Raw genomic sequence first — 23,711 nt, forward strand, 5'->3', positions numbered from 1 at the left:
GCAAGATCAGCGCCTCTAAGAGCTGGATGCAGGTTTGGTGCAGCAGGAGGGTACAACCAGCCTCTCAGATCAGTGTGACAGTCCTTGCAGTGTTTGTATTTACTGCAGAAACAGAAGGCAGTGCCGCCCTGCTGCCAGTGTGCGCTTCCCTGACAGGTCCTGCAGGTCACCAGCAGCACCGGAAGATGCTGCTAGGAGCAGGTTTTGGCCTCCTCCTGGTGCACACGGGTCCTGCGCTGCTTCTGCGCTATGTGCACGGATGCTTTCAAGGTGAAGGAGTTTGGGTGTGCTGGACTGCTACTGGAGTTGTCTTGCAGCCAGGTTTCCAAAGAGGACAGATGGATGCCAATTGTGATAACAGATTGCTCTAGAGACCTTACATTTTTCATGTCAGAAATAATTTTTATTTCTTTTAAAACCAAAGATGGTACCTACAGTGATTAAAAACCTGCTCTGCTCACCCCACCCCACCAAAACCCCGACCATAACAAAAAATAATTTACTAATCCAGCCTTGTGAAACTTCACGAGACATTTCAAGGGAAGGGTAAATTTTTACATGTAGTACATGAAAGAAATAACACCTACCCTACATTTCTAGAGGAATTAGCCAAGGAGTTATGGTGAAGAAAGTTGTAAGTCAGCCCTAATTCAGTGAGATATTTTGCAATGTTACCCTTAAATGGGACTTCTTACGCATTTTAAGTCATAAGAACTACCCACAACCTTACAACAGGCTGCATTCTGCTGTACCTCCCCAAACTGGGGACTGCAAGCACAAACTGTGAACTTAAAAACCATATCTGAAAATCCCTAAGCCTCTGTCTCTACAAGACAGGCAAATCAAGCTTTTAACACTAACATGTGAACACATTAATGTGCATATATTCTTCAACTATGACTTCTCTGGCATGTTGGAAAGACTAGTATTTATCCTTAAAATTATTTATACAGATGCATGAAGACCAAGTGGATTTGAACAATTCTATAGCAACACGTCCTATCAAAACCAGTCACCACTTGAATTTACCTAACAGCTGCAACAGACGGCTTGTAAGCCACTCACAGATAGACAATTTTGTTCAAAATAACTGCACTAACAAACACATTCAAGATATGACATTTTTCTTGGAGGTCAGTTGACAAACAAGAGGCACCATCTGCAGGGCAAAGTACTGAGTGCGGTTTGTCCAGTTCAGCTGGCCTCTGGTTCTCCCCTTTTGCCATTCTTTGGTTCCAAATGCGTAATCCCTGATGGGATCTTGGTTTGTTCTGTCATCCTGGCCACTTTTCCTTTTGATATGTTTTCTTCAGAGTGGTCACGTTTTACCTTCGTCTCCATTGGGTCATCTGTATCATCTAAAGCACGAAGGAAAGAAGAATTAAAGTTTGCAAGTCCTTCTCCAACTTCAGTGCAACAGCCCGCAATGACAGTAGCAGGTGAAGTTACAAAGCGTGCCAGAAAACGCTTCTATTTACAGGCAACAAGAATAATGCTGAGAGTAGAGGACTGGTTCTCAGATATTGGCTTTCCATATCTCCAACAGCAATCACAACAACATTTACTCTCCTAGACTGCCGGGTTTGTGGGAGAACTGTCAGCATATATTGGTTATATTTGGAAGGTACCAATGTGCAGCCTCCTGGATACATTATTATGCACAGGGTTGGGAACCATTAATTCCTTCTGACCATAGCAATTGAGGTAGGAATACTTAAGACTCCCCTCAGCTGCTGCATGTTGGATTTCTGTAATATATATAGAGGCTGCTATGACCTACTGTTAAATACAAAAGCGTTGCTTCACTTACATTCCTGCAGAGGATTCCTCTGAGCCTAAGAGCTCATCACAGGCTCTAGGACTTCAATTTTTAGAGCACAGGTGGCATATCAGTGAAACATCTGTGTGATTGGAAATACCTAATAAATTCAAGCTCCCCCAAAGTTTCAGTGTTCCAGCCTTACCTGATAACTACCGATTTGTTATGCATATGCTTAACCTATTTAGAAAACAAGGTCAAAAGATAAATTTCTTAGAGCAACTCAGCTCTCAAGGGCTTTTCACTCATTATTGGTCAGTGGGAATCTCAAATAATTCCTGCTATGGGGCAGGGCGGATCATGGTTAAAAGCACAAACAACAATGCTGTGGTTCACAAGAGGCACAGGCAGAGCTGCAGAGATTTCTGCACCTTGGAGAGGTACCTGGCAAAGCTGGGGGCTGGGAGTCTGTGCAGGCCTACAGAAGGGGAGAAGATCTGCTTTTGGGAAGGCATTTCTCCAGCAGGCAGAAGCAAGCTCCCATCCCGCAAGGGCGGCCAGAAGGGAAGGGACTCTGCTAAACCTCTGGTTCTCCCTCCTGGGACACTGTTTTAATAGTAACTAGAAGAGCAGCGTATGGTGTTGGTAACCAAGAAGAAAAGCATCTTGGAAATCAACACAAAACCAACCCTCAAAGCCATCAGTTCCTGGTGACAGCCCCTGCACAGAATGTACAGTGCTGCAGCACCTCTTACCTCTCGTGAGCTGGGCTGTTCTGTACTGTTCCTCTCTGACCTGTTTCATCAGCTGCAGGTTGTGATCGCTGGCTTCCTTGTGGTTCACCATTGGGAAGGGGTAATCTTGACCTGGTGCAACATGGAGATAGAAGCCTTTACAGAACTAATCAAGGGTGTTTCACTGGATTTGCACCAGGGCAAATACTTGCAGCCTTTCTTAAAATAAACGTCATTTAAGATAAAGCACATGACCCACTCTTCAGAAGAGCCTATTTCCCTCCATCAAAGAGTAAGAGTTCCCATTTAGACATTGTAAGAGACTTCAAAGATGCATTAGAGGAAGCGTAAAAGCACAAGATGTTCAGAAACTATTTAAAGACAGCCAAGCATTTGAGACAGATAAATGCAAAGGCAACAACTTAGAGTGATCCAATAGTTTTAGGACATGAAGTTCAGGCAAAAATACATACTCTGAAATTAGACTCCAGTAAAAAACTTTAAAGGTGAGTTGACAGAAGGTAGACTGCTGGATTAATTTATTTTCAGCAGATAAATGCATGACTTGTGTTGGAAGAGCAATGCTTCCATCTCATGCATGCAATTATTTTGGACAGTTAGCAGCAGCAAAATCCTTAGCAAGGCATCCGAATTACCTATGATACACCCTGCTTGCTTCTGCTCCTCTTCAGATGCTGTCCAGGGCTCATAGATGTACTTGGAGGGATAGTTCTTCAGTATAGGCAAGTATTTCCTACAAAATGGGAATAATACGGGGTTTTATAATCCTGCAGATAAATACTCATACATTAAGAGAAGTGTGTACCAACCTATGCTATATTAACTCTTGGTGATCGTACTGATACTACAATCCATGGCAAAGTTCTGATTCAATTTGCACAAAAGAACTGGTTTTATGTTCTGAAACTCTCCATAGGGTGATATCTTCCAAAAGTTAACTTTAAGCAAAGAATAAATGGGTTGATTTAAACATTACTTCTGTTTTTACTTCATCCAAAATATTTTTGTCCTAATCCTTAATATATTTCAAAAACAAACAAATTTTAAAAATCTAAAAAATTCTTACAGAAAAGTCATTTTCTGTCCCACTCTGTCAGGTATGTCAGCATGGGCTTCCCCTTGACAAGATCCAAAGCTAGACAGGATGTGAGGAAGAGGAGGTGTGGGGAAATGGAGTTGTGTGCTCAGACATCAACACAGCCTGCTCCTATTGCAGTCGGCTGTAAAATCACCCACTACTTATCAGAAAGCCCATCAGTACCTTATCTAGTGATAAGGAAACTGAGACTTTGAAGCAAAGAGGACCCACTCAGAGTGGGAAATAAAACTTAAGCATCTGAAATGAATCAGACTGCCTACAAAACCAAGAAACACAGCACAGACTGGAGCCGGGGGAGCTGTGGGAAGTTTTACTCAAGTCCTTCAGAAAGAGGAGTCAGCCTCTTCAAACAGGGTGCTGGAGCCAAGAGATGCTCACAAATCAATATAATGCCCTACTCAGACATCTCCCGTGCAACCACGGGTATGTATCTCTGCTTTTCTGTGCCTCAGTTTCCTTATGTGTTAAATAAAATCATTGCTATGACCTCCGTTTCACAGGGTTTTATGTTTCAGACTGAGTTCATCAGCTCAAGTGCATCACCCTACCGGATGTACTGCCCCTCAGGGTCCGTGCGCTTCCCAAAGCGGACGGGGCAGAAGATCCGTGTATACTGGTGGAAGAAGGCACTGGCCGACAGCCACATCCAGTTCCCTGCATTGATGCTGTAGTCGGCATCTAAAAGCAGCTCTTCAAACACCTACACTTCAGGGATGGGAAAAGAAAGAGAGAAACACCCCTGAAACAGCTGCCTTTGTGGCAAAAAGAAAAAACAAAAACAAACAGGCTGGGAGATGAAGGGTGAAGCTTGGCACTGTGCTAGACTGAGCTACTCATTTCACAGGGCAGACAGGGAAGGGTCTCCAGCAAGACAGTTTGCCAGAAGGAAGGTAGAGCAGGACCCAGTGATAGAGCAATCCAAAGCCCAAAGGTCTGGCTTTGAGGCCTGCTGCAGACTGAGCAGGTCTCCAGTATCCTCATCATCCAAAATCATCAGGCCTTGGGGATGGGAATGACCTCTCACCGCTGCACCCAGCACAGCAGGGCTCAGACTCAAGCAAGAGACCACGAGATGTCATAAACCATGAGATTTCTAGTGAGGATCAGTAACGAAGCACTGCTCTACAGTACCACCTCCCACTGCCAGGCTCATGTTTTGCAGACGTTTCTCAAGGTCAGCCAGAACACAGAAACCCAAAAACCAGAAGTGAACCTTCATGCCCTCTTCCCAGCTGATCCAAAGGTCCCCCCGCGTCAGGAAGCAGGCAACAGCGTGTCGAGCAAGGTGATGGATCCAGCCTTCCTGGCGCAGCTGGGTCATAATCGCATCGATCCACGGGAACCCCGTCTGTGCCTGCAACAGAAACAAAACATCAGCCCTCCTGCATGAAGCTTCATTACACGTCTTTCCTACACACTGCTATAAGCCCCACCTCAAATAGCCAGCAGGGAACAATCCCAGGGCAATAGAAAAACTCTAAACTGATAAACAGCAGTTGTGGCAATGCATCCTGTTACCATTTTCCATTTCTGGAGCCTCTCTGCATCCTCGTACCAACTGATCTGAAGGCAGATGGGGTTCCCAGCCATTTTGGTGAAGTTTGGTGTTGCTGATGCCACTGTATAGAAGAACTCCCTCCACAGAAGCTGCCCTTGGAGTGACACCGGGGGCAGAGAGTGATGCTTGGCCTTCAAAAGACATGAGGTGAAAGCTTCAGTTCATATACACCATTGCAGTCTCACTCATTTTTGTGACTGTCAGGCCCATAAAATAAAGATTAATCTAACTAGACTACTGGCTTTGTGGCATTTTACTGTGAAAGCCAAAGAAATCCAAGATCCAAAGCCATGCTATATCCCCAAAAACAAAGCTGAACTCTGTTAGACCTCAGTGGTACCTCAAACATTCTCCATCTGCCTTCCAAAATGGTGTCAAACTGGGATTTCTTAAACCAAACATGCATTTATTAACATATTAACTGCTCGGCTAGCTGGATTCAGGTGGCTCAGCTGTGTCTCAAGAGATACTCTTAAGAAAGAGGTTCAGGGAGACCTTGGTTTTCTTGGGTTGTTTTCAACTGTACTTTTTCTTAAGAATCAAAGAAGTTTTCAGAAGTTGGTTTTGGTTTACGCGATAGTTAAAACTTGTCTAAGATGAAAATGGATGCTTTCTAAAAACAAAACTGCTTGAACAGGCTAAACTGATCAAAACCTTCACTTAAACATCAGGCAGACTTCTTGAACTCCTTGAATTTTAGGAGGGTTTTCCTGGACTTCCCTGCTGCTTCTGGCTCTCATTGCTCCCCATTTATCGTATTTCTAAAACTTTACTGGAAAAAGCTGTATACATTAACAGGTGTTTCGCACAACATATAAAGCCACTTCACAGATTTCATAGCATGCTGTGAGAAAACATTAGCAAAGCACCATTTTTTGATGCACCAGGTCTCTACCAAGATGATCTGAGTGTTAAATCCTACCCTCACATGCCAGGCACGTGAGAGTGCCTGATTTGCTTAACCATGACCAATTATTTTCTTACCTGAGCATAAATGTTTGACAACCTGTAAAAAAAGGTGCGAACCGACAGGCAGCCCACGCTGAAATATGGGCTCAGGCCTGTGGTGCTTGGAAGCAGCGAATTTGGGATTGTTTTCGGTTTAGTGAAACTTGCCACCCAGCCCTAAAATGAAAACAGAAATCTGGGTTCAGGCAGTACAAGGTGACATACATCCTGTTAATGAAACAAGAGGAAAAAATCTCCTGGCAATTGGCTTCTGCATTACAGAGGGATGTTCAATGTCACGCCTGGAAAACGCTCCCACTGCCCATCCTCCCACAAATGCCACCATCAAGGACAACAAAATCTTGAGACCAGACTGCCATCCTCCTCCAAGATCTCCAGATACACAGACCTCCTCCAAGCCCAACGTCAAGGCCACATGTCAGCCATGGGTGCTGTGAAGCTCTCCTCATCCCATAGAGCCGGGTGATTTTGTAACACAGGGAACAACTCTCAGTCCAACAGCACTTCACTGAAGATCTTTTCCACTTTACGAAATTGAGAATGGGTAAAGCATCTGCTTAAAAGCAGCCAGCACCAAGGCAGGCTTGGCTGCCAGGAGCTGAAACTCAGCAGGGAAAAACTCAGCTAGAGCTGGAACAGCTGAGCAGCTTCTCGAGGTCCAGACACAACCACACATAAGAGGAGGACACTAACCTCAGCCCATCTAGAGCCACCATCATCACTCATGTAAAATCAAGGCTGACCTGGTCAGTCAAGTGTTGCTCCAGGCGCCGTAGCCCTTCGGTCTCCCCTCCTTTCCAGGGAGAGAGGCTCTCCAGGGGGATCTTCAAATCCACAGGGAGAGGCACCCTGTAACACTCAGCCAGGGCCGGGTCAGGGGACCTACACCTCCTAATGTGAAAGAGAGACCTCTTTCAAAGAGGGAACCAGCACCAGAAGACAGAGGAAGATCCCTGCCCGTGGCCTCTGTCATGACACGGCGAGAGCACAGCCAGAAAACCCAGGCTGCACCTTCCTTGGGGAAGAAAAAGCTCATCCTGCAATCACTCCAGGTAATTCTAGTCTGAATTGAGGGAAAAGGAACAGACCCACCAAATTATCACACTCAGAGCAGTCGGCTGCAGCCCCCACAGCTCAGCTCAGCTCATCCCTCTCAGTTTCCCATCTGCTACATAAGGCTCGGAGACATCTCCTCAGCTTCCCCCAGCTGTCTCATCCATCCCTGGGAGGGAGCTAAGAGCCTCCTCAGTCTCTAAACATAATTATGGGGCACTGGCGCTGCCTCTAAAGGCTGCTCCAGCTTCCATGCCTCTGGGGGGAGTTCACTCTGGGAGAGGTTTCATAGGAAAGAAGGCAGATCAGCTCCCTGGGCTGCACCTTCCTAAGCAAGTTGGGGGCTCCCCAAGCCCACACCTCTGAGGAGTCCCCTCACATGTCTCCTGCAGCCTCAGCTACTGAGGCTTCCCCAAGGCCTGTGCCCCCTGTAAGGCTGAAAGAGCATCAAGGTATGTTTTTTCTTCCCCCTGTGAAACTGAGGAGGAGGTTCAAGGATGTGTCAGTGGTATGCAGACTTGTCAAAAACCATGAATGAACTCAGATATCAATAGAGATCTTTCTACTTACCTGGAAAAAACTGAGCTCAGCTCTTTTGCAGACACCTACAGAAGGGGCCAGTGCAGCTCTCAGAGCACTGACATAACACAGGCCTGCTGGGAAGCATGTGAACCACTTACCTCTAGTCATTAATTTTAAAAGTGCAAATAAACAAATCAGGGAAAAAAGGGAAAAAAAAACAGTGCAAGAAAAAAATATAGGAACTGATATATCCTAATACTTACAGGGGTCTTATCATCGGACTATCTGAGGACAACATTCCGGAATTAAGAGGATTCCCCCAAGATGGGAAGACCTAAGCCTTGCTTACTGACACAGAGCTGAGGTCACGCAGGAGGCACCTGACAGAGAAGTCCCAAGTACCTGCAGTCCCATCCCCAGCGGCCAGCTCTCTCCTACCCCAGTCTTGCCTCCCTTTGGATCATTGACCTCTCCTCATGCAGAGCTAAACATAAGACATCCTTGACCCTGAGTTTCTTGTCAAGTCCTGGGAGACATGAACTTGGTCCCTCCTTCCCATACAGCAGAGGGGAGGAGAAAAAAGATTCCAAGCCAAAAGAGAACAGTATGATTATTCCACCAAATTTCCTGCATAAAACAAACTACAGTGGTTCATCCAATTCCTGCCTTGAATCTTGTGAGGAAGCTAGAGCATGACTTTGAGAAAGAGGTTTGTAATTCCTTAGTCATTCCTCTGTAAACTTTTACATACCTTAAAAGTCTGTCTCAATGCACCTTGCAAAATCTTAAGTTTTTGGGCTTTACCCCCTCTCATCTGTTCCCCCTTCCCAACAGCAGAATCACATCCCATCTCTACATGCAATCGATAACTCTCCACACATACAAGTAATGCAACGTAACATCTAAAACATTCCGTTACCATTTGGCCCTGGCTCTTCTTTTGGGCAGAGAAAAAGGACCTGTGGTTTCCTGCTGGCTAGGTGTTACTTACTGGAAATCTTCAGCCATAAGGTTTCGGACAGGCACCTCAGGGTCACCGAGCAGAGAGAGAATGTGAAGGAACCTCTTGTATGTTAATGGGGGAGTCCCACCACTCAGGTCCAAAATCCTAAATAAAACAAGATCACTTTTCACCATAGTATAAACCAAGAAGGAAGCTGGAGCTGCCAGTGGATAGGAAGGTGACAGCACAGGCTGGAACAGCCCCGGTTCGTACAACTGAATGTGGAAATTACAGATTTTACAAGTAAAACTTCCCCAAGCGAACACACATCCATCCTGAGAACAGTCTTTCAGGACTTGAGACAACAAAATTGGGACCGGGATGCCAGCCATGGCTTTAACTGAGCAGCTCAGCACAGCCAGACATCACCAGGATGGCAGAGGGAAAGGTGTAGGACACCTCTGGGGCTGCCAGAGGCAGACAGATTGCAAAAAAAAAAAAAAAATCTAGGTTCAGGGCAATAAATAACTCTTCTATGTATGCAACCACCCATGCAAACAGAATTCAATACAGCAAGTCACATACATACATCCATTTACATAAATTAGAGGCTTTCCAGAGTTGGACTATTAAGGCTGTTTTAGCTATTACTGATCACCTCCCTATTATTATTAATTTCAGTATCTTCGGTTGTTCAGCTCTGCATAACAGCTTGGATCTGAGTGTATCCAACCACCAGTGAAAGTTGATTAGAAAGATTTTAAAAAAAAAATCTGACACAAAAAATTTATAGAAAAGTTCTATTAACTGTGTTAAAGAATTTCTTCCACTCTGTTTAAAAGAGTGACTAATGTAAGATTTCAAGTGAATTAAACTGCCCAAAAGGAAAATATTAAGAAACTCTTCAGGCTTAAATCACAGCCCAACATCCTAACACCTGTGCAACCCCCTGAAATCTCTTCTGTTACCTCCAGCAGACCAACACAGAAAAAATCTCCAGCAAACAGTGCTCAGATAGTCCAATTTTATCAAAAGGAACACGTTAGGATCCAGAAGGACCAAGATACTTAGCCTTTTCTCCCTGATGCTTGCTAAATCTAAAATAAACTCTCCTGGAGACACCTCACTGGTCTTTGGGGCAATCACGTACCGTTCGGTATCGTACAGACTGTGTCCCACCAGGGAAAGCACCTCAAACCCCAGCTCTTCTCCCAGACGTCGTACGTTAGCCTCCATCTCCTTGTAAAATGGTTCCATCTCCGCATCCAGGGTCACTTGCGTGATATTCCACTTCTGGATGTGATCTCTAAGAACAGACTCATACTCTCCTTGAATAACCAGCAAGCAAGAGCCCAGCTGACACAAGTTTTGCTGGAGATCCTCCAGGGACTGCAGCAGAAAATGCCATCGCAGGGCCCCTATGTGCATGACGGATGTCATGAACTTTCTGTCCAAGATGTAGACAGGGTAGACGGCCTCCGAGGACTCCAGAGCAGCCAGCAGCGTTGGGTTGTCATGAAGCCGAAGTCCCTTCCGGAAAAGATGAATGGTGCGATGTGGCATCCTGGCTCTTCTCCTCAGATCTGCTAAAGAGAAAGGGAACTGTTGGCTTTCAGGATACACAATCCCTATTAAAGAACAAGATCAATTAACAATTAGAAATGGAGCTCCAAACAGCCCTCAGCTCTTTTTTACCACAAATCTCTTCTGGTTTTGGTAAGTTTTTGTGAGAGAGAAAAGCAGAAACAGGATTGTCCTGGTTTCGGCTGAGATAGAGTTATTTTTCTAGTAGCCAGTATAGAGCTGTGTTTTGGGTTTAGTACGAGAATAATGTTGATAACACATTGATGGTTTTAGTTGTTGTTGGGTAGTTGCAGTGCCTACACTAAGTCAAGGATTTTTCAGCTTCTCATGAAGTACAGAAGAAGCTGGGAGAGCACAGCCAGGACAGCTGACCCAGGCTGGCCAAAGAGATATTCCCTGCCATGTAATGTCATGCTCCAGATATAACAGGGGAAGCGAGCCAAGATCGCTGCTCGGAAGTGACTGGGCATCAGGTTGTTGGTTTTTTCCTTCTGCATGTAGTGAGCAACTGCATTTGTACATTGCTTATTATTTTTTTATTATTATTACTCTCTTCCTTTGTTATCCTTTTAAACTGTCTTTATCTCAACCCACTTTTTTTTTTTTTCTCATTCTCCTCCCCATCCCCTTGCGGGGGGGCGAGCAAGCGGCTGTGCAGTGCTCAGTTACCAGTGGGGTTAAACCACGACAGGGACCAAACTGCTCTGCTCAGCCAGGTCCCACCATTCAGCAGCTGTGTCACCACCTTGCTTCGTCCTCAAATGAGTCACTCAATTCCTTAAATTAAATCCCTAAACTAAATTACATCCCAACAGTGCTCACCAGAAGGAAGGAATCAAAACAGACCACAAAAACATTTTATAAACCCAGAGATGTGGCCATCAGCAAACCCTCTGTAAGTCAATGGCAAGAAGATGATTTCAAGGAGCTCTGCCTCCGTTTGTGCACAACGGGCTGCAGGAGAACAGCTCTGCAGGAGCCCTCATCTCATCAGAGACCTGATACAACGCTCACTCAGGCAGTGAAAAACCCTTCTGGATTTCAGTAGGAGACATGAGAGACGCGGCATGTTTCCTCACTACTGGAGATGAAATGAAGCAAAGCATAGCCCAACTCCAATATAAGAGCATAATATCTCAATTCATCCAATTGCCATACTTTTTATCCATCTTTCCGAGCCGCAGGAGACCTCATGGTGCTTCTAAGTGTCAGGAGAAAAGCCCTTCTCTCTCCATAGCAGAGCTGGGTGGTGATAACTGCACAAAACTACTCTTTTTCTAAGGTGGGGCTGATGTAGGGATTAGCACACACATTCATTCCTCTTTGAACTGCGTCCGCTGAGTTTAGAGGACAGGCAGGAGGGCTGATCCTGGCTCTCAGTCTGGGGTAGCTGCCTCGCAACTGCTGGCTGCTCTGCTCACAGGGTGACAGACTCGGCTGACGGCAGCAAACAGAAACAAGGAGCCCAGCTGCCACCTCGTGTTTGTACCAAACCCAGCAGCATCTCAACTCTCTCCCACGTAAAAGGGGGGAAGCTCAACACCCACCTCCCAGCTGGGCCCGCACCTTCTAATTTCAAGCATTACCACCCAGAGAAGAATTAAGAGATTAGGGATTAGCAAAGAACCAAACAATAATCTCTAATCTAGTTCAACTCTTCCAGCCAAACTGCTCCACTCACACCCTCCCAAATGGCTGCAATAAGTGACTCGGCCCCTTGTCCCCACTCAACCCACAATCAACAGCTTTACCAGCCCTATAAAAGATGGTCAGACTTGCCCTGTTCCCAAAAACATCAGCATCGCCAAGACAAACCCACTTGCATTCCCAGGCCGTGACACAGCCCATCGCAACCCCCTGATAAGCAAACCCTGCAAGCTCGTGAGCGCTGGGCAGCACCGTGCATAGCCAAAGACAAGGGCCTGGGCTTTGCAGGGTGCTCTGCCTTGCACCCTGGCTCGGGCACTGCCCTGCCTGCACATCCTGGGAGAACAAGAAAAACAAGGCGACTCTCCTGCTGCTCGGGGGAGCACCCAGCTGGCACTTTTCGGTAGCAAACCACACAAAGGTGGCCAGAAGAGTCCCCCGCATCCTGTGGCAGGAGGACAGGACCAGCTGCACCAGCTGTCCCAGCTGCACCACCGAGGGGCTGTCCCAAATCAGGGGCTCCAAGATATCCCCATGGCCTTTGGGGCTGTCCCAAGCCCTGCGGCCCCATGCGGTCTGCAGGGCCACCCCAAGTCCAGGGCCTTGCACCCCAAGTCCAGTGCCCCTTGGCCCCACACAGCCTAGAAGACTGCTCTGAGCCCAGGGTTGTGCAGCCCCATACAGCCCATGGGATGGCCCCAAGCCTGGGGTTTCCCTGGGGGGGGCTCCAGCCCTTCCAGTGGTGACATTCCCTGCAGGGCCAGGGGGACGTGGCTGTGGGGAGCAGGACTGGGAGGGACTGGGCACAGGGCAGGGTGACGCCAGGCCAGGGCAAGAAGGGGCCAGGTTTAGGAACAGCTCTGGGGATCCCAGCGCAGGGGACTGGGGGAATCAGACCTGGTGGGGAGCAGGGGTTCCAGGAAAGGGGGCTGGGGAGGGAGCGAGCCCAGAGCCCAAGGGGTGAAGGGCTGGGTGGGGAACTGGGACCCACCGTTGGGTGGGAAGGAAGAGGAAGAGATCACCGGTGCAGGCCCAGCAGCGCTACAGGCATGTCAGAAAGGAGGTGGTGGCTCAGCACTGAAGGGCTGCACCCTGAGATGCTCCTGCCCGGCTGGAAGGAAGGAGGAAGAGGAAGATCCTCTGGGGTGACAGGGGGAAGGCAGAGCAGGAGCTGTCTGTCGATTGACTTTGTGTTAGGATTTATGCACTGCTACTCTTCTAACTCTCTGTGAACTGGTGGCTTGAGGGCGTTCACCCAGCTAGTCCAGACAGACTCCCTGCCACATCTGGATTGCATCTGTTCATCAAAAAATCAACCAACGCAGGCAGAAAATACACCTCGCACCCAATGCGCCCCCACACTTTGGGAGAGGTACACCATGACAGAAAGCAGGGAAAACCCCAAATTAGACAACTGGGCCTTACCTTGAGGGTTACTCATCTGACACTACAGGGTCTTTACAACAGGTCACCCCAAAAAGGCGATGCCCCACAACTGCTGATCACAGCTCTCCTGCTGATAAGCATTTCTCTCTGCAGGAAGGATGCAGTGGTCAGAGTGTCACCATCCGAATCCAGCTGTGCTGCTTCTGTTCCTACAACCATTGAGAAATTAGTTGCCCAGGTTTAAATGCTTCTAAAGATCATAAATATATGTGTTGAGGTGGATTCTGCATCAAAGATGGTTTGAGTGACTCGAGGCTTTTGTGTAATTCCTGAGCGAGGAGAAGGATCACAGCCGGCTCACCACCCTCCGGTCCACCGCCCCTCGGAGCCGGCAGAGCAAGATGGGGCAGGTACGGGCTTGCAGCCCAGGAGCTGGGAAAGAAAATTTTTTAACAGTTTAATTTCCTTGGCAGGCACTCTGGATTGTCCAGTTAAGTCAAACCACAGATGTTCTCCTTGGCTTGTAAGCCTGTCTGCTTAGGAAGTGATGGTAATGCAATCATAAAGCTTTAAATACACGTGTCCGACAGCTGGAAAAAGCAGCTTCACGACTGCCCTCAAACCGTGGTTTGGGCTTTTGAAGGGGAATAATTGTCACCATTATGTTGTTTAATGGTATTCTGATTTAACAGGCTTGAGAACAATTCCTTAATCGGGATTTAAGAATGCATTTTTGGCATAAATTTGGTTACATAATCCCAGTCTCCACATCGAGCCAGACCTGAGGCTGCTGTTGATTCAACACCTCTGTGTTATTCCTCTTGTTCTAATAGCTTAGGTGATAAATAAAGCGCTATATATAGCACTTGATGTGAGAAAATGGCATTTTAAGTCGCACCAGGAAAAGAGCCCCAAAACCACCCACGAGTAGGGGCTTGCCCGGGTCTCCCCCCCGCAGCCGCTCGGGGGTCCCGGGGACCTCTGCCCGTGGCGGGGGAGCCGGGCCGGGCCCTCAGACGGGCGGGGAAGGGACAAGGACGGGAGCGGGGGAGGCGACCCCTGCGCCAGCCCCGCAGCGGGTGGGGGGCGAGCGGCCCGGCCCGGCCCCACACCTCCGCCGCGGCTCCCAGCGCCCACGATCCCCCTTTACCTCCTTCCCCACGGCCTGTGGGCGCAGCGGGCCCAGCGCCCGGTTCCTCCCGGAAGCCCGTGCCCGGCCCTTCGCCCCACGGTGCCCCGTTACACAACGCCGGCCGGGGAGGGAGGGGCCACGCCGGGCCGGGCCGGGCCGCCGCGGTTACGCAAGGGCCGCTCGGAGGGGGGGGGCGGGAGGGCCGCGGGACGCTTCTATCAGGGCCCTGCCTCCTGCCCGCGGAGCTTTAACGTGGTTTGGAGCGGGGGCTGGCGGCCGGGGGGGTCCCATAGCGGTGGCGGGGCGGCCTCGGCACCCCCCCACCCCACGGCGCCGCTTCCCCCCCGTCCCGTCAGCGGCCGTGACTCGCCCCGCACTCGGTAAGCCACGCCCATACAGCGGGGCTTTATAGAAGGGGCGGGGCTTGTGTTCCCGCCTGCAGGGCTCTTCCAATAGCCGCGCCCCTCCACTTCGAATTCGAACGGCCGCCGCCGAGAGGGCGGGACTGGGGATACCCAATCAACGCCGGCGTGACATGTCGTGGGGCGGGGCTGACCGCGAGGCTTCTCCCCTCGTTGCTAGGCGACGGGGGAAGTCCCGCCTCCGCAGCGCTCTACCCGGGGTTGCGCCGCTGCTGCCTCACGCTGAGGGTGTGTGAGGGGCGTTAAACTGGGGGTACCGGTTGTTTGGGGGGGTAGTTAGGCTGAGGGCGGGTAATTAGGCCGGGGGAAGCAGCGAGGCTGGGGTGGGGGAGGTTGTTTCTGGTGGAGTTTTGTGAGCCTGGGGGCATTAGGCCAGGGAAGGCCATTCCCATCCCTGTGAGGGGGCAGTGAGGCCCCGGGGGGAGGGCGATCCTTGTTCGTGTGAGGGGATAATTAGTGAGGGGGTAATTGGCTGAGGGAGGGGTGAAACTCTTTCTCCAAGGAGGCAGTCAGGCTGGGGGTGCAGCTGGACTGAGGAAGGTTTAAGTAGTTCCTCGGATGGGTAGGCTGTGGGGTGGTGTGGCTGGGTCTGAGGTGTTAGTTGTGCTGGGAGGGGACGTAAGGTCGGGAGGGAGGTAAGGCCAGGGAGAGGTTTCCCCTCTGTAGGGGTGAGTGGGTAGATCTGGGGTGGGTTATGGGAACTGTCCCTGCTGTCCCCCTTGGGGTAGGTTCCTGTCTGTGGGGTTGTCAGCTCAGGAAGAGGTTCCCTGGCCATGGAGATGTGTGAGGACAGAGGGGTGGATGGGAAGGGGGTCCTGCCTGGGGGATGTCAGGGGTATCCCATGCCTGAGGCAGCTTTGGGCTTTCCCCCTACACAGGAAGGGAGAGTGGGGTGCTTTTGGGGTGGGAAGAGGGTCCCTGTCTGCTGAGGGGGTGGGAGAAGGGGCACTGGTGGGTTTCCCAGCCTAAGGCAGCTCTGGGGGTAGGTGTCCCTGTCAGTGAAGGGACAGTATTTCACCTTGAAGGGACATGGGTTGTCCCAAGGCAGGTGTGACAGTCCTGTTGGGGGGTGTGGAGCCCGTCCTAGGCTGGGAGGGTTTATTAGACTCAGCTGCAGACTGAGGAGTAGGACTGATTATAAAGGGTGGGGATTTGGTTCTCCTCTTCCAGCTGGATGTGAGAGCAGCTCCAGGAACAGGCTCCTGAGACTCTGGTTATCACATCAGGATAACAACTTAAACTCCAGGTTAATTCTCCTTAAGAAAAAAAGAGTCTCAATATTAAGTGCTAATTTTGAAAAGCTAATTTTGCCAGCGATAACATTCAGTCTATTAGATTTTCAGCACAATGCAAAGAGCATCGCGACTGAAGAGGGAGCTCTCCCTCTTGACCACAGAGCCACCTCCGGGCATCACCTGCTGGCAAAATGAAAGCCAGCTAGATGACCTACGAGCACGTACGTACTTCTCTGGTGGGACTTTCCTATGAGTAAGGGCTGCATTCTCTGGGTGCCGTGTGCTTTAGAAGTTGCGTGGAAGCGTGGAATTTTAGAAAAATACCTAGGGGTTGTTTTTTGTCTTGTTTTTTCTTTAAACATAGCTTGGCCTACGGCTCAGTCAGTCTAGCTATGATTTTGATTGCCGTGGGGTGGAACTGGTCTCAGATAAGATGACATATTATTTTTTTATTCCTGGATCTGAGCAGTGTTAGAGTTCTGTAACTGTGGGTGGTATGTGGACACTGTTGGACAAATTCAAGTGATTTTGAATGTAATGCTTATGTTTTAATCTTGCTTTTAAAGAAATTTTAGGAGGTGCGGACACACCATATGAGAAAGGAATATTCAACCTGGAAATAGTTGTTCCTGAAAGGTAAGTGGGCAATGACATCTAGTTAAGTAGCTGTTGTAGTGTTTCCTTAAATATAAGTTAACTGATGTAAGATTTTTGCTATAAGTGCTACTGTTGTGGTCTTTCCTTTAGGCTCCCAACAAAGAGCGTGGTTGATTAGGTGATACCCTTCATTTATGGAACGTCATTATTATTTGCATTGGCTGATAGACTTATTTCACACTGGACATCCTAAGATGTGTGATTAACAACCTAAAAGCACTATGACAAGATCTCTACTTTATTATATTGTCTCAAAGCATTCTGGAAAGGAGCGCTTTCATGATTAGGAAGTTTTCTATCGCATTTGCTTCTGTGTGGAAAGCTGCCCAGGAAAGCTGAAAGCATCAGAGGCAGAGCGCTGTTTCCCCCAAAAACATGTGGGGAAGGATGTCGCTTAGTAAATGGCTGGGAGGAGGAAATGATGGCATTGCTTGGGTGAAAAAGCAACTGGTGTACAAATATAAAAACAAATTTTTGTTTCTTAACACTTATCCCTAAAGGTACCCGTTTGAGCCCCCAAAGATTCGCTTTTTGACCCCTATCTATCATCCTAACATTGACTCTGCTGGAAGGATTTGCCTGGATGTTCTTAAATTACCACCAAAGGTAAGATAGCACTACTTGGGCATGGGTAAGTGAGCCTGAAGAGGATACTGAACTCCTTATCTTTTTCTTGTAAAAGCCTTATTGAATGTCTGTTTGCTACTGACTTATTTACACAGGAGCACAGGAGTAAAGTTTTTGAGCAGTATCTCCTTTGTTTAGAGACTAGAACATGACCTTCTCTGTTCCATATAAGTTTCCAAGGTTTTAAGGGCTGGAGTCAAAAGGCATTAGGTGGCCCCCTGAAAATGGGCTCCCCCAATACTGACCCAGAAGAGCTGCGCAGGGTAGAGCCTGTGGCAGTCGGTCAGGCTTCCTTGGAGAGGCTGCAGCCCATCTGTTGAGAATGGATCTGGTGTTTTCCAGGGCAGTTTCAGTGCTGTAAGTCCTGAGGCAGCTTCTGGGCAAGTTGGGTTTAAATGCTGTAAGTCCTGAGGTTTCTCTAGGCAGCCCACAGGCAGGTTTCTTTCTGCTTAACTGCTTCTCCCATCCTGTTGCCTTGAAGGGTGCGTGGAGACCTTCCTTGAACATCTCCACGCTGCTGACCTCCATACAGCTGCTGATGGCGGAGCCCAACCCTGATGACCCTCTCATGGCAGACATAGTACGTGAGCTCCTCTTCCTCTCTTGTGGCCATGGGCACAGACTGGGAAGGAACAGCGTGTTAGATTTAAGCTCTGCTTCCGCTTCATTCGTTCTGGATTAACATGCTAGCACGTTACATCGCAGCGTAGCCTGATCTGGATCAGGCCTGGGGACGTGACTACATTTCCCTGGGGCGTGTGGTACAGGATTTGTGCCAGCAGTGGAAAAGAGATGGTAAAGGTCTTGCCTTCAGGCCTGCCAGTGCGCATTCTTCAAGCAAACTAAAGCAAGCAAAATGAATTTTATGCTTCATGCCGCGTCCATGTAGTGGGTTTGGAGGACTCTAGGAGTCCTAAAGCCAGACCTTAGTCCCAGCTTCTCATGTGATGTTTGTATGAAATAAATCTGTTTTGCTTATTACATTTAGTCCTCGGAGTACAAGTACAACAAGCAGCTGTTCTTGCTAAATGCCAGAGAGTGGACTGAGAAATACGCAAGCCAGCAGAAGGTAAGAAACGCACTCTGCTTCCTCAGCTTAGTGTAGCTTTGTCTTTGTGAACAGTCTTTCGTGTCACACTCGCTTTGTGCAGCTGTCCTTGGCAGCTTGCTTTCTCTCCTCCCCTTCTGTTCTGTGTTTTGGATGTGTATTTAATTTCATTATACTTTTTTTTAAGATCATTAGATTCGCTCCTTCCAAACAAATGTGTTCATTCACAAATAATTGCAGTGCTTCTCAGGAAGAATGAAGGAGGAGTAAGACTGAAGCCTGGTCAAACCCTTCCCCAGGGATCTTGCAGCCCTGTTTCTCTCTTGGCTTTGTTCCTACCACAACCATGTTCTGCTATGGTTGTGCCTTGTGTTCGGCTACGCCTGTTTTCTGCCTGCTCATCCATTCGCTGACTAGTGTCCCTAACCCCCGGCTGAGCACAGCCTTCCTGCTGTCGCCTTCCCCTTTTCCTGCCTCCATTCTGCACCCTGACTTATCTCACAAAGGAGTCACATAAAAATAAATTGCACTTAAGCAGATCAAAACCTGTCCTCAAAAATCAGTTATGTTTGGGCCTTCTCCCTTACCTGGGTGCTTTCCCTCCCTGCACCTGATTTGGACAAGATGCTTTCCGAGAGGGAGATGTCGTCTACCTGGAAGTCCCAGGAGTGGTGCTTGCTACTCCAGCTCTGAACAGATTTGCAAGTTAATTGTGTGGGTTGTTAAAAGAGCTCAGCGTGAGGAGATCTTTACAGCAGCGTTTATCCTCAGAGCAACCTGGCTTATCCACGTATGCACCATTTCTAGGCTCAATTGTTATCCCGCTCTCCTGTCGTTCCCCCTTCCTAAAATTCCCAGCAGTGGGAGCAGGATCACTAAGGGTCACTGCATAAAAGCTGGAAGCACGGTCAGCTCTGATCTTGGAGTGCAGGGTGTTCTGAGGTGTAGGCACACAGCTGAGAACGCACAGCAGTGCCAAGGGCTGTAAGACTGAATTATTCACAGCTGTTACTTTTATTTTTTGTGTTATCACAGGTTTCCAAACCTTTCGAAGAGAAAATAAACCAAAGCGAAACAGGTACCACCAATGATTCTGCTGTGCAGAAGAGAAAAGGGAGTAATATCAGCAAGAAGGAGAAGAAATCTCGCCTGGATTCCTAAGTGGTTTTTGTTCTTGTTGCAGCTGTCACCTTTGTTTTCACTGTCCTCTCTTTACACAGGTATAACTAAATATTTTAAACTATATGTAGCAGTAGCAGGCTTTGCTTTTCTATTTCCTAAGGGTTTTTTTGTGAAAAGTTCTGTTATATAAGTAAACTATAAAGCTTTAATTTTTATATATATTTCTGTAGTTGTGTGGAAGTTTTGGAATATTCCAAAGAAAAGGAATATTGGAAGTATTGGAGGCCCCTGGATCCCTGGAAATGTTCAAGGCCAGGTTGGATGAGGCTTTGGGCAACATGGTCTGGTGGAGGGTGTCCCTGCCCATGGCAGGGGGTTGGGACTAGATGGGCTGTGAGGTCCCTTCCAACCCAAACCATTCTATGAAGTATTGGTTCAGCTTCTGATTTCCAGCTTTCTCTGAGAGAAAAGGGAACAGCACCAAGTATTTCAGTTTCTATTTTACTGTCCCTGCCTCAGAACAAACTGAAAGCAGAAGCTGAGCAACAGAGACGTAAGAACTAGTTTGTGAACAATCCTTCTCTAGTAAAGGCTTCATTTGCCTTGTAACATCGAGGCTACTAAAGGAAAAGTCAATTGTTAAGACTGAAAACTCTCTAGAGCAGCCTGTTTTAGTCCAGTTGCAGCTTGGACCATGGTGCACAGGGTGGGCAGGACTCCCTGTCACCAGAGCTGTTTAATTTTGTGAAGGCAGATGGCAGTGGCACCAAGTTTGATGCTCAGACTCCTGCTCTATGTGGTTGCCTCTACGGAATTTAACCTGTGTCCCGTTCCTGCTCCCAGAAAAGCAAGCCAGGCCCATCCTTACGTGTCCACTGGGCCAGATGGGAGCAGGCAAGGCTCCTGCCTGCCTGAGGAAGTAATCAGTGCTGAGCTACGGAGCCACGCTCTGGTATGGGAGGAAATGGAGAGTGTCCTTGCCTGCCGCTGTTTCCAAAGCCTCCTCTCTACCACACTTCTTCCTGCTCAGTCAAAGTTGTAATAAAGGCAAAAGGCAAAGAACATGGCGAAGATCTGCAATGACAAGGAGTGGGGGGGAGCTGGTTAGCGAACCCTCCCCAGACCTTTAACCTGGCTCATCTGCAGTGGGAGGTCGGCTTTATACCCCCAGACAGACCCACTGTCCATCCACCTGCTTTCTGGGTGGGATCGTGAGTGCTAGAGGCGTGGGAGGGCCCCTTCACACACAGAGCACCCTCCTGGCAAAAAGCGAGCCTGTGGAAGGTGACCTGCTGCCTGCCCTGTCCCTTCCCATCCTCAGTACCTCGATGCCCAGCACGGCCAAGCTGCAGGTCCCAGGGACAGAGATGTATTTCTGCAAGGTCCTGCCGAAGGTGGAGAAGCAGCCCTGGGGGCAGAGAGAGGATGGGGGCGTTCGCTTGCATTCCCCACAGCTGCAGGGAGCTTGGAGGGTGACTTGGGGTGTTAGGAGGCACTGTGGTGGGGCTGGAAGAGGTGAGGATTTGGAGAGGTGCTGGGCTGTGGAACCACAAGCAGTGCCCCAGGCTGCTGTCCCTCCCCAGGGCCAGAGGGTGCTGCAGAGGCTGGGGACAGGGCAGGGTTGTGTCCTACCTGCTCGTGGATGTAGCCGGGGCTCCTCTCCCGGCACTGCTCCCAGCCCAGCAGCTCACCCGCCTGCAGGAGCCCGTCCCGGGCACAGCATGCCTGGGGCCACGGTGTCTCTGGATGCAGCTCCTGAAAACGGGAGCCATTCCCAAAGTCTTCGGGTCCTAAAACGCCACAACATGAGAACTGAAAGGGAAGGGGAACACTATCAATGTGCTGTCAAAGCAGAGGGATGTTGCTCGGGGAGGTTATGAAGGGAGTGGGAACAGCCCAGCATGGTGCTCAGTGTCTGGGGTACAAGACCCTTGTCTGCGTTCAGGGTCACCCTCAGCAGGTCCTGTGGGTGCTCCACACCCTGCTGCAGCCCACCAGGAACCTCCTGGCTGCTCACCGTGACCATGAGGGTGTTCCAGGCAGTGGAGAAGACCTCAGCACTCTCGTCCCCACGGTAGTTCCTCCGCAGCTCAGACAGGAACTGCTCTGGCTGGATCTGCGGGACCGGTGCCGTCTGTGAGCAGTGGGGGCTGCACACCCACCCTAACCCACCCCTGCCCAGCGCCACCCTGGGATGCCAGCTCTCTTTGAAGGGACATGGGGACCCACCCACCTGGTTTCAGGCTTGTGTCAGGGTGCTGGTGATGAAGATGAGGGTGAGAAGGAATGTCCCCGCACCAGTCCCAGTCACCTGGGGGACTCAGGGCTGTGACCCATGGCATGACAGAGGGAGGGGAGGGGCTGGCTGTGCGGGGATGGTACCTGTTTCCAGTGCACCAGGAAGAGAATGGCCCCAACAAGCTGCGTGAGGAAGACGATGCACACTAGGATGAAGAACTGGAAGGCAGCAGGATGGAGGAGTCAGAGACCAGCCCAAGCCTGCTCCGGCTATTCCTCCCCGCTTCAGCCAGCCCTGCCTGTGCCCCTGAGGCTGGGCAGTGGGGGGGACACAGGGGAGGAGCGTGCAGCTCCTGGGAACAGACACCACATCTCCAAGCACCCTGGCCGCAAGGCAGAGGGTTAAAAACAAGAACCCGCTGGCAGGGTCTGGGGATGCCAAAGAAATTGGGGTGTTGGTGCTCGGAAAGGGGTTTCTAACCCTTGCTATTGAGAGGAAAAGCTCAGAAATGCCACATGGGACAAGGCAGCTGCTTCAGAGAGGTGACCCCACTCAGTGGGCTCTAAACTGAAAGACTCACAAGGTGGGGTCGTGACTGGGGGGTGTTGAGAGTTGACAGGGCCAGGATGGGGAACACCAGGCTTCTGGCTCCTCTGGGAACACCCCACAGCCCCCAACACCCTCCATCCCCTGGCTCCCCACATCCCGCAAGCTCCTGCACCCCACAGCCCCCTGCGCGCACCCTCCGTGCCTGCCTTTCCACCTGTCTCCCATCACTCACCACCAGCAGCAGCGGCCGGCTCCGGCGCAGGGCCCCGCAGCACCCCAGGAAGCCCAGCAGCGAGAGGGCGATGCCCACGGCCAGCAGCAGGTAGGCGCCCGTGCTCAACACAGGCTTGGCAGCCACGATGTCCTGGAAACCAGCTGGGTCCACGGCCACCCAGACCCCCACGCCTGCCAGGCACGTCCCCCCAGCCTGTGGGACATGCCATGGTTATGGGACATAGGGGCTGACCCCAGGCACCCCACGGGGACTGGGGATGCTCCAACTTCTGCTGGGGTCCCCTCCCTTGGACTGGTGTCACCCGCCCCCTGGGCCGGCTGGAGATGTCACACCCCGGGGATGGGTCCCCTCCACCCCGCCAGGCCCGGGCGGACTCACAAACACCAGCACGTTGAAGATGAACATCAGGTACTTCATGCAGCTCAAGACGCCCATGGGGATGCCAAGGGGAGACACACACGGCAGCGTTCGTCACTGCAGAGGGGAGAGCAGAGCCCTGGCCACAGCCAGCCCCGACCTGTCCTGGACCCCCCAGCTCCAGCGAGACATGGGGCTGCCCCCATACCAGCACACAGCCCCCCCCAAAATCCCCAGAGCATCTCCTAGCTCCCGCTGCGTTCCCCAAAAGCCCCAAACCCCACCACCACTCACCCTGAGGGGACAGAAGGTGACCTAGGCGCATCCAACCTGCCCGGCACCAGCAGCACCTATTTAAGGCCGGGAAAATCCCCCCCACTCCCCCCCCCGCCCCAGTTGAGCAGCCCCCAAGAAACCCCTTCCAGCGGCAGGGGCATGAATAATTGATGGGGAACTGGATCCACCATTGTGCCAGGCAGCTGCGAAGGGCGGAGGGGAGTCTCCAGCCCTGGCTGTCATTAGCGGAGGTAATTAAACCTCCAGGCAGGGAAAGACGAGCCAGCCCCAACAGGCCGAGGGCGACCTCAGCCATCAATTATTGCTGCGGACATTTGCTCTCCAGGGCTGTCGGCACCTGGGGAAGCCCTCGATGATCTTTGGTGGGGACCTGCGTGCGGGCAGGGCGGTGCCCAGGTGGCTGGTGGCCACTGGGGACAGAGGGACAGGGATGGATGGGTGACTGGGCCTGGCCTCTGCAGCCTGGGCACCCCTCAGGGTGGTGCTGCCGTGGTAATGGAGCAGCAGCATCACTAT

The 23,711-nt window shown here is 50.2% G+C and overlaps 3 protein-coding genes across 10 annotated transcripts; 1 reads left to right on the forward strand and 2 right to left on the reverse strand.

The window, feature by feature from the left end:
• Positions 1–381: 381 nt before the first annotated feature.
• On the reverse strand, positions 382–14,734 carry LOC104630459 (cryptochrome-1). Of its 4 annotated transcripts, none has more exons than XM_075775661.1 (12): positions 14,426–14,734; positions 13,315–13,484; positions 9,809–10,241; positions 8,707–8,823; positions 6,884–7,031; positions 6,156–6,296; positions 5,132–5,302; positions 4,827–4,967; positions 4,162–4,313; positions 3,150–3,247; positions 2,515–2,625; positions 382–1,358 (listed from the first exon to the last, which is right to left on the reverse strand). In XM_075775661.1, exons 2-12 carry the CDS (start codon positions 13,328–13,330, stop codon positions 1,195–1,197), a joined length of 1,692 nt encoding a protein of 563 aa, XP_075631776.1. In that variant the 5' UTR covers positions 13,331–13,484; positions 14,426–14,734; the 3' UTR covers positions 382–1,194. The 4 variants fall into 4 exon arrangements, with proteins under 4 accessions (XP_075631776.1, XP_075631775.1, XP_075631778.1 ...); XM_075775660.1 differs by having other exon boundaries at positions 9,809–10,244; XM_075775663.1 differs by lacking the exon at positions 13,315–13,484.
• Positions 14,735–14,990: 256 nt separating this feature from the next.
• On the forward strand, positions 14,991–19,737 carry UBE2T (ubiquitin conjugating enzyme E2 T). Of its 5 annotated transcripts, XM_075775961.1 has the most exons (7): positions 15,003–15,082; positions 16,000–16,075; positions 16,165–16,285; positions 16,631–16,700; positions 17,222–17,327; positions 17,830–17,928; positions 18,337–19,737. In XM_075775961.1, exons 3-7 carry the CDS (start codon positions 16,177–16,179, stop codon positions 18,451–18,453), a joined length of 501 nt encoding a protein of 166 aa, XP_075632076.1. In that variant the 5' UTR covers positions 15,003–15,082; positions 16,000–16,075; positions 16,165–16,176; the 3' UTR covers positions 18,454–19,737. The 5 variants fall into 5 exon arrangements, with proteins under 5 accessions (XP_075632075.1, XP_075632076.1, XP_075632079.1 ...); XM_075775960.1 differs by lacking the exon at positions 16,000–16,075 and having other exon boundaries at positions 14,991–15,082; XM_075775964.1 differs by lacking the exon at positions 16,000–16,075 and having other exon boundaries at positions 15,013–15,082; positions 16,173–16,285.
• Positions 19,738–20,126: 389 nt separating this feature from the next.
• On the reverse strand, positions 20,127–23,035 carry LOC104638062 (tetraspanin-18-like). Its single transcript, XM_075775988.1, has 7 exons — positions 22,920–23,035; positions 22,539–22,733; positions 21,901–21,975; positions 21,536–21,634; positions 21,151–21,330; positions 20,843–20,926; positions 20,127–20,592 (listed from the first exon to the last, which is right to left on the reverse strand). The coding sequence occupies exons 1-7, from the start codon at positions 22,974–22,976 to the stop codon at positions 20,545–20,547; spliced, it is 738 nt and encodes a 245-aa protein (XP_075632103.1). The 5' UTR covers positions 22,977–23,035; the 3' UTR covers positions 20,127–20,544.
• Positions 23,036–23,711: the final 676 nt, after the last annotated feature.

This window comes from Balearica regulorum, chromosome 25 (assembly GCF_011004875.1).
Source record: "Balearica regulorum gibbericeps isolate bBalReg1 chromosome 25, bBalReg1.pri, whole genome shotgun sequence".
Lineage (NCBI taxonomy): Eukaryota > Metazoa > Chordata > Aves > Gruiformes > Gruidae > Balearica > Balearica regulorum.

Bases quoted from the DNA above. Each gene is read 5' to 3' on its own strand.
- UBE2T (XM_075775960.1), top strand. From the start codon at position 16,177: ATGCAAAGAGCATCGCGACTGAAGAGGGAGCTCTCCCTCTTGACCACA. The intron at 16,701-17,221 runs GTAAGTGGGCAA...TTATCCCTAAAG, and splicing joins GAAATAGTTGTTCCTGAAAG to GTACCCGTTTGAGCCCCCAA. The intron at 17,929-18,336 runs GTACGTGAGCTC...TATTACATTTAG, and splicing joins ACCCTCTCATGGCAGACATA to TCCTCGGAGTACAAGTACAA.
- LOC104630459 (XM_075775660.1), bottom strand. The intron at 4,314-4,826 runs GTTCACTTCTGG...CCTGAAGTGTAG, and splicing joins GCTGGGAAGAGGGCATGAAG to GTGTTTGAAGAGCTGCTTTT. The intron at 2,626-3,149 runs GTAATTCGGATG...ATGTTGCACCAG, and splicing joins GCAAGCAGGGTGTATCATAG to GTCAAGATTACCCCTTCCCA.
- LOC104638062 (XM_075775988.1), bottom strand. From the start codon at position 22,976: ATGGGCGTCTTGAGCTGCATGAAGTACCTGATGTTCATCTTCAACGTG. The intron at 21,976-22,538 runs GTGAGTGATGGG...GCTGCCTTCCAG, and splicing joins GCCGGCCGCTGCTGCTGGTG to TTCTTCATCCTAGTGTGCAT. The intron at 21,635-21,900 runs GTACCATCCCCG...CCGGTCCCGCAG, and splicing joins TCCTGGTGCACTGGAAACAG to ATCCAGCCAGAGCAGTTCCT.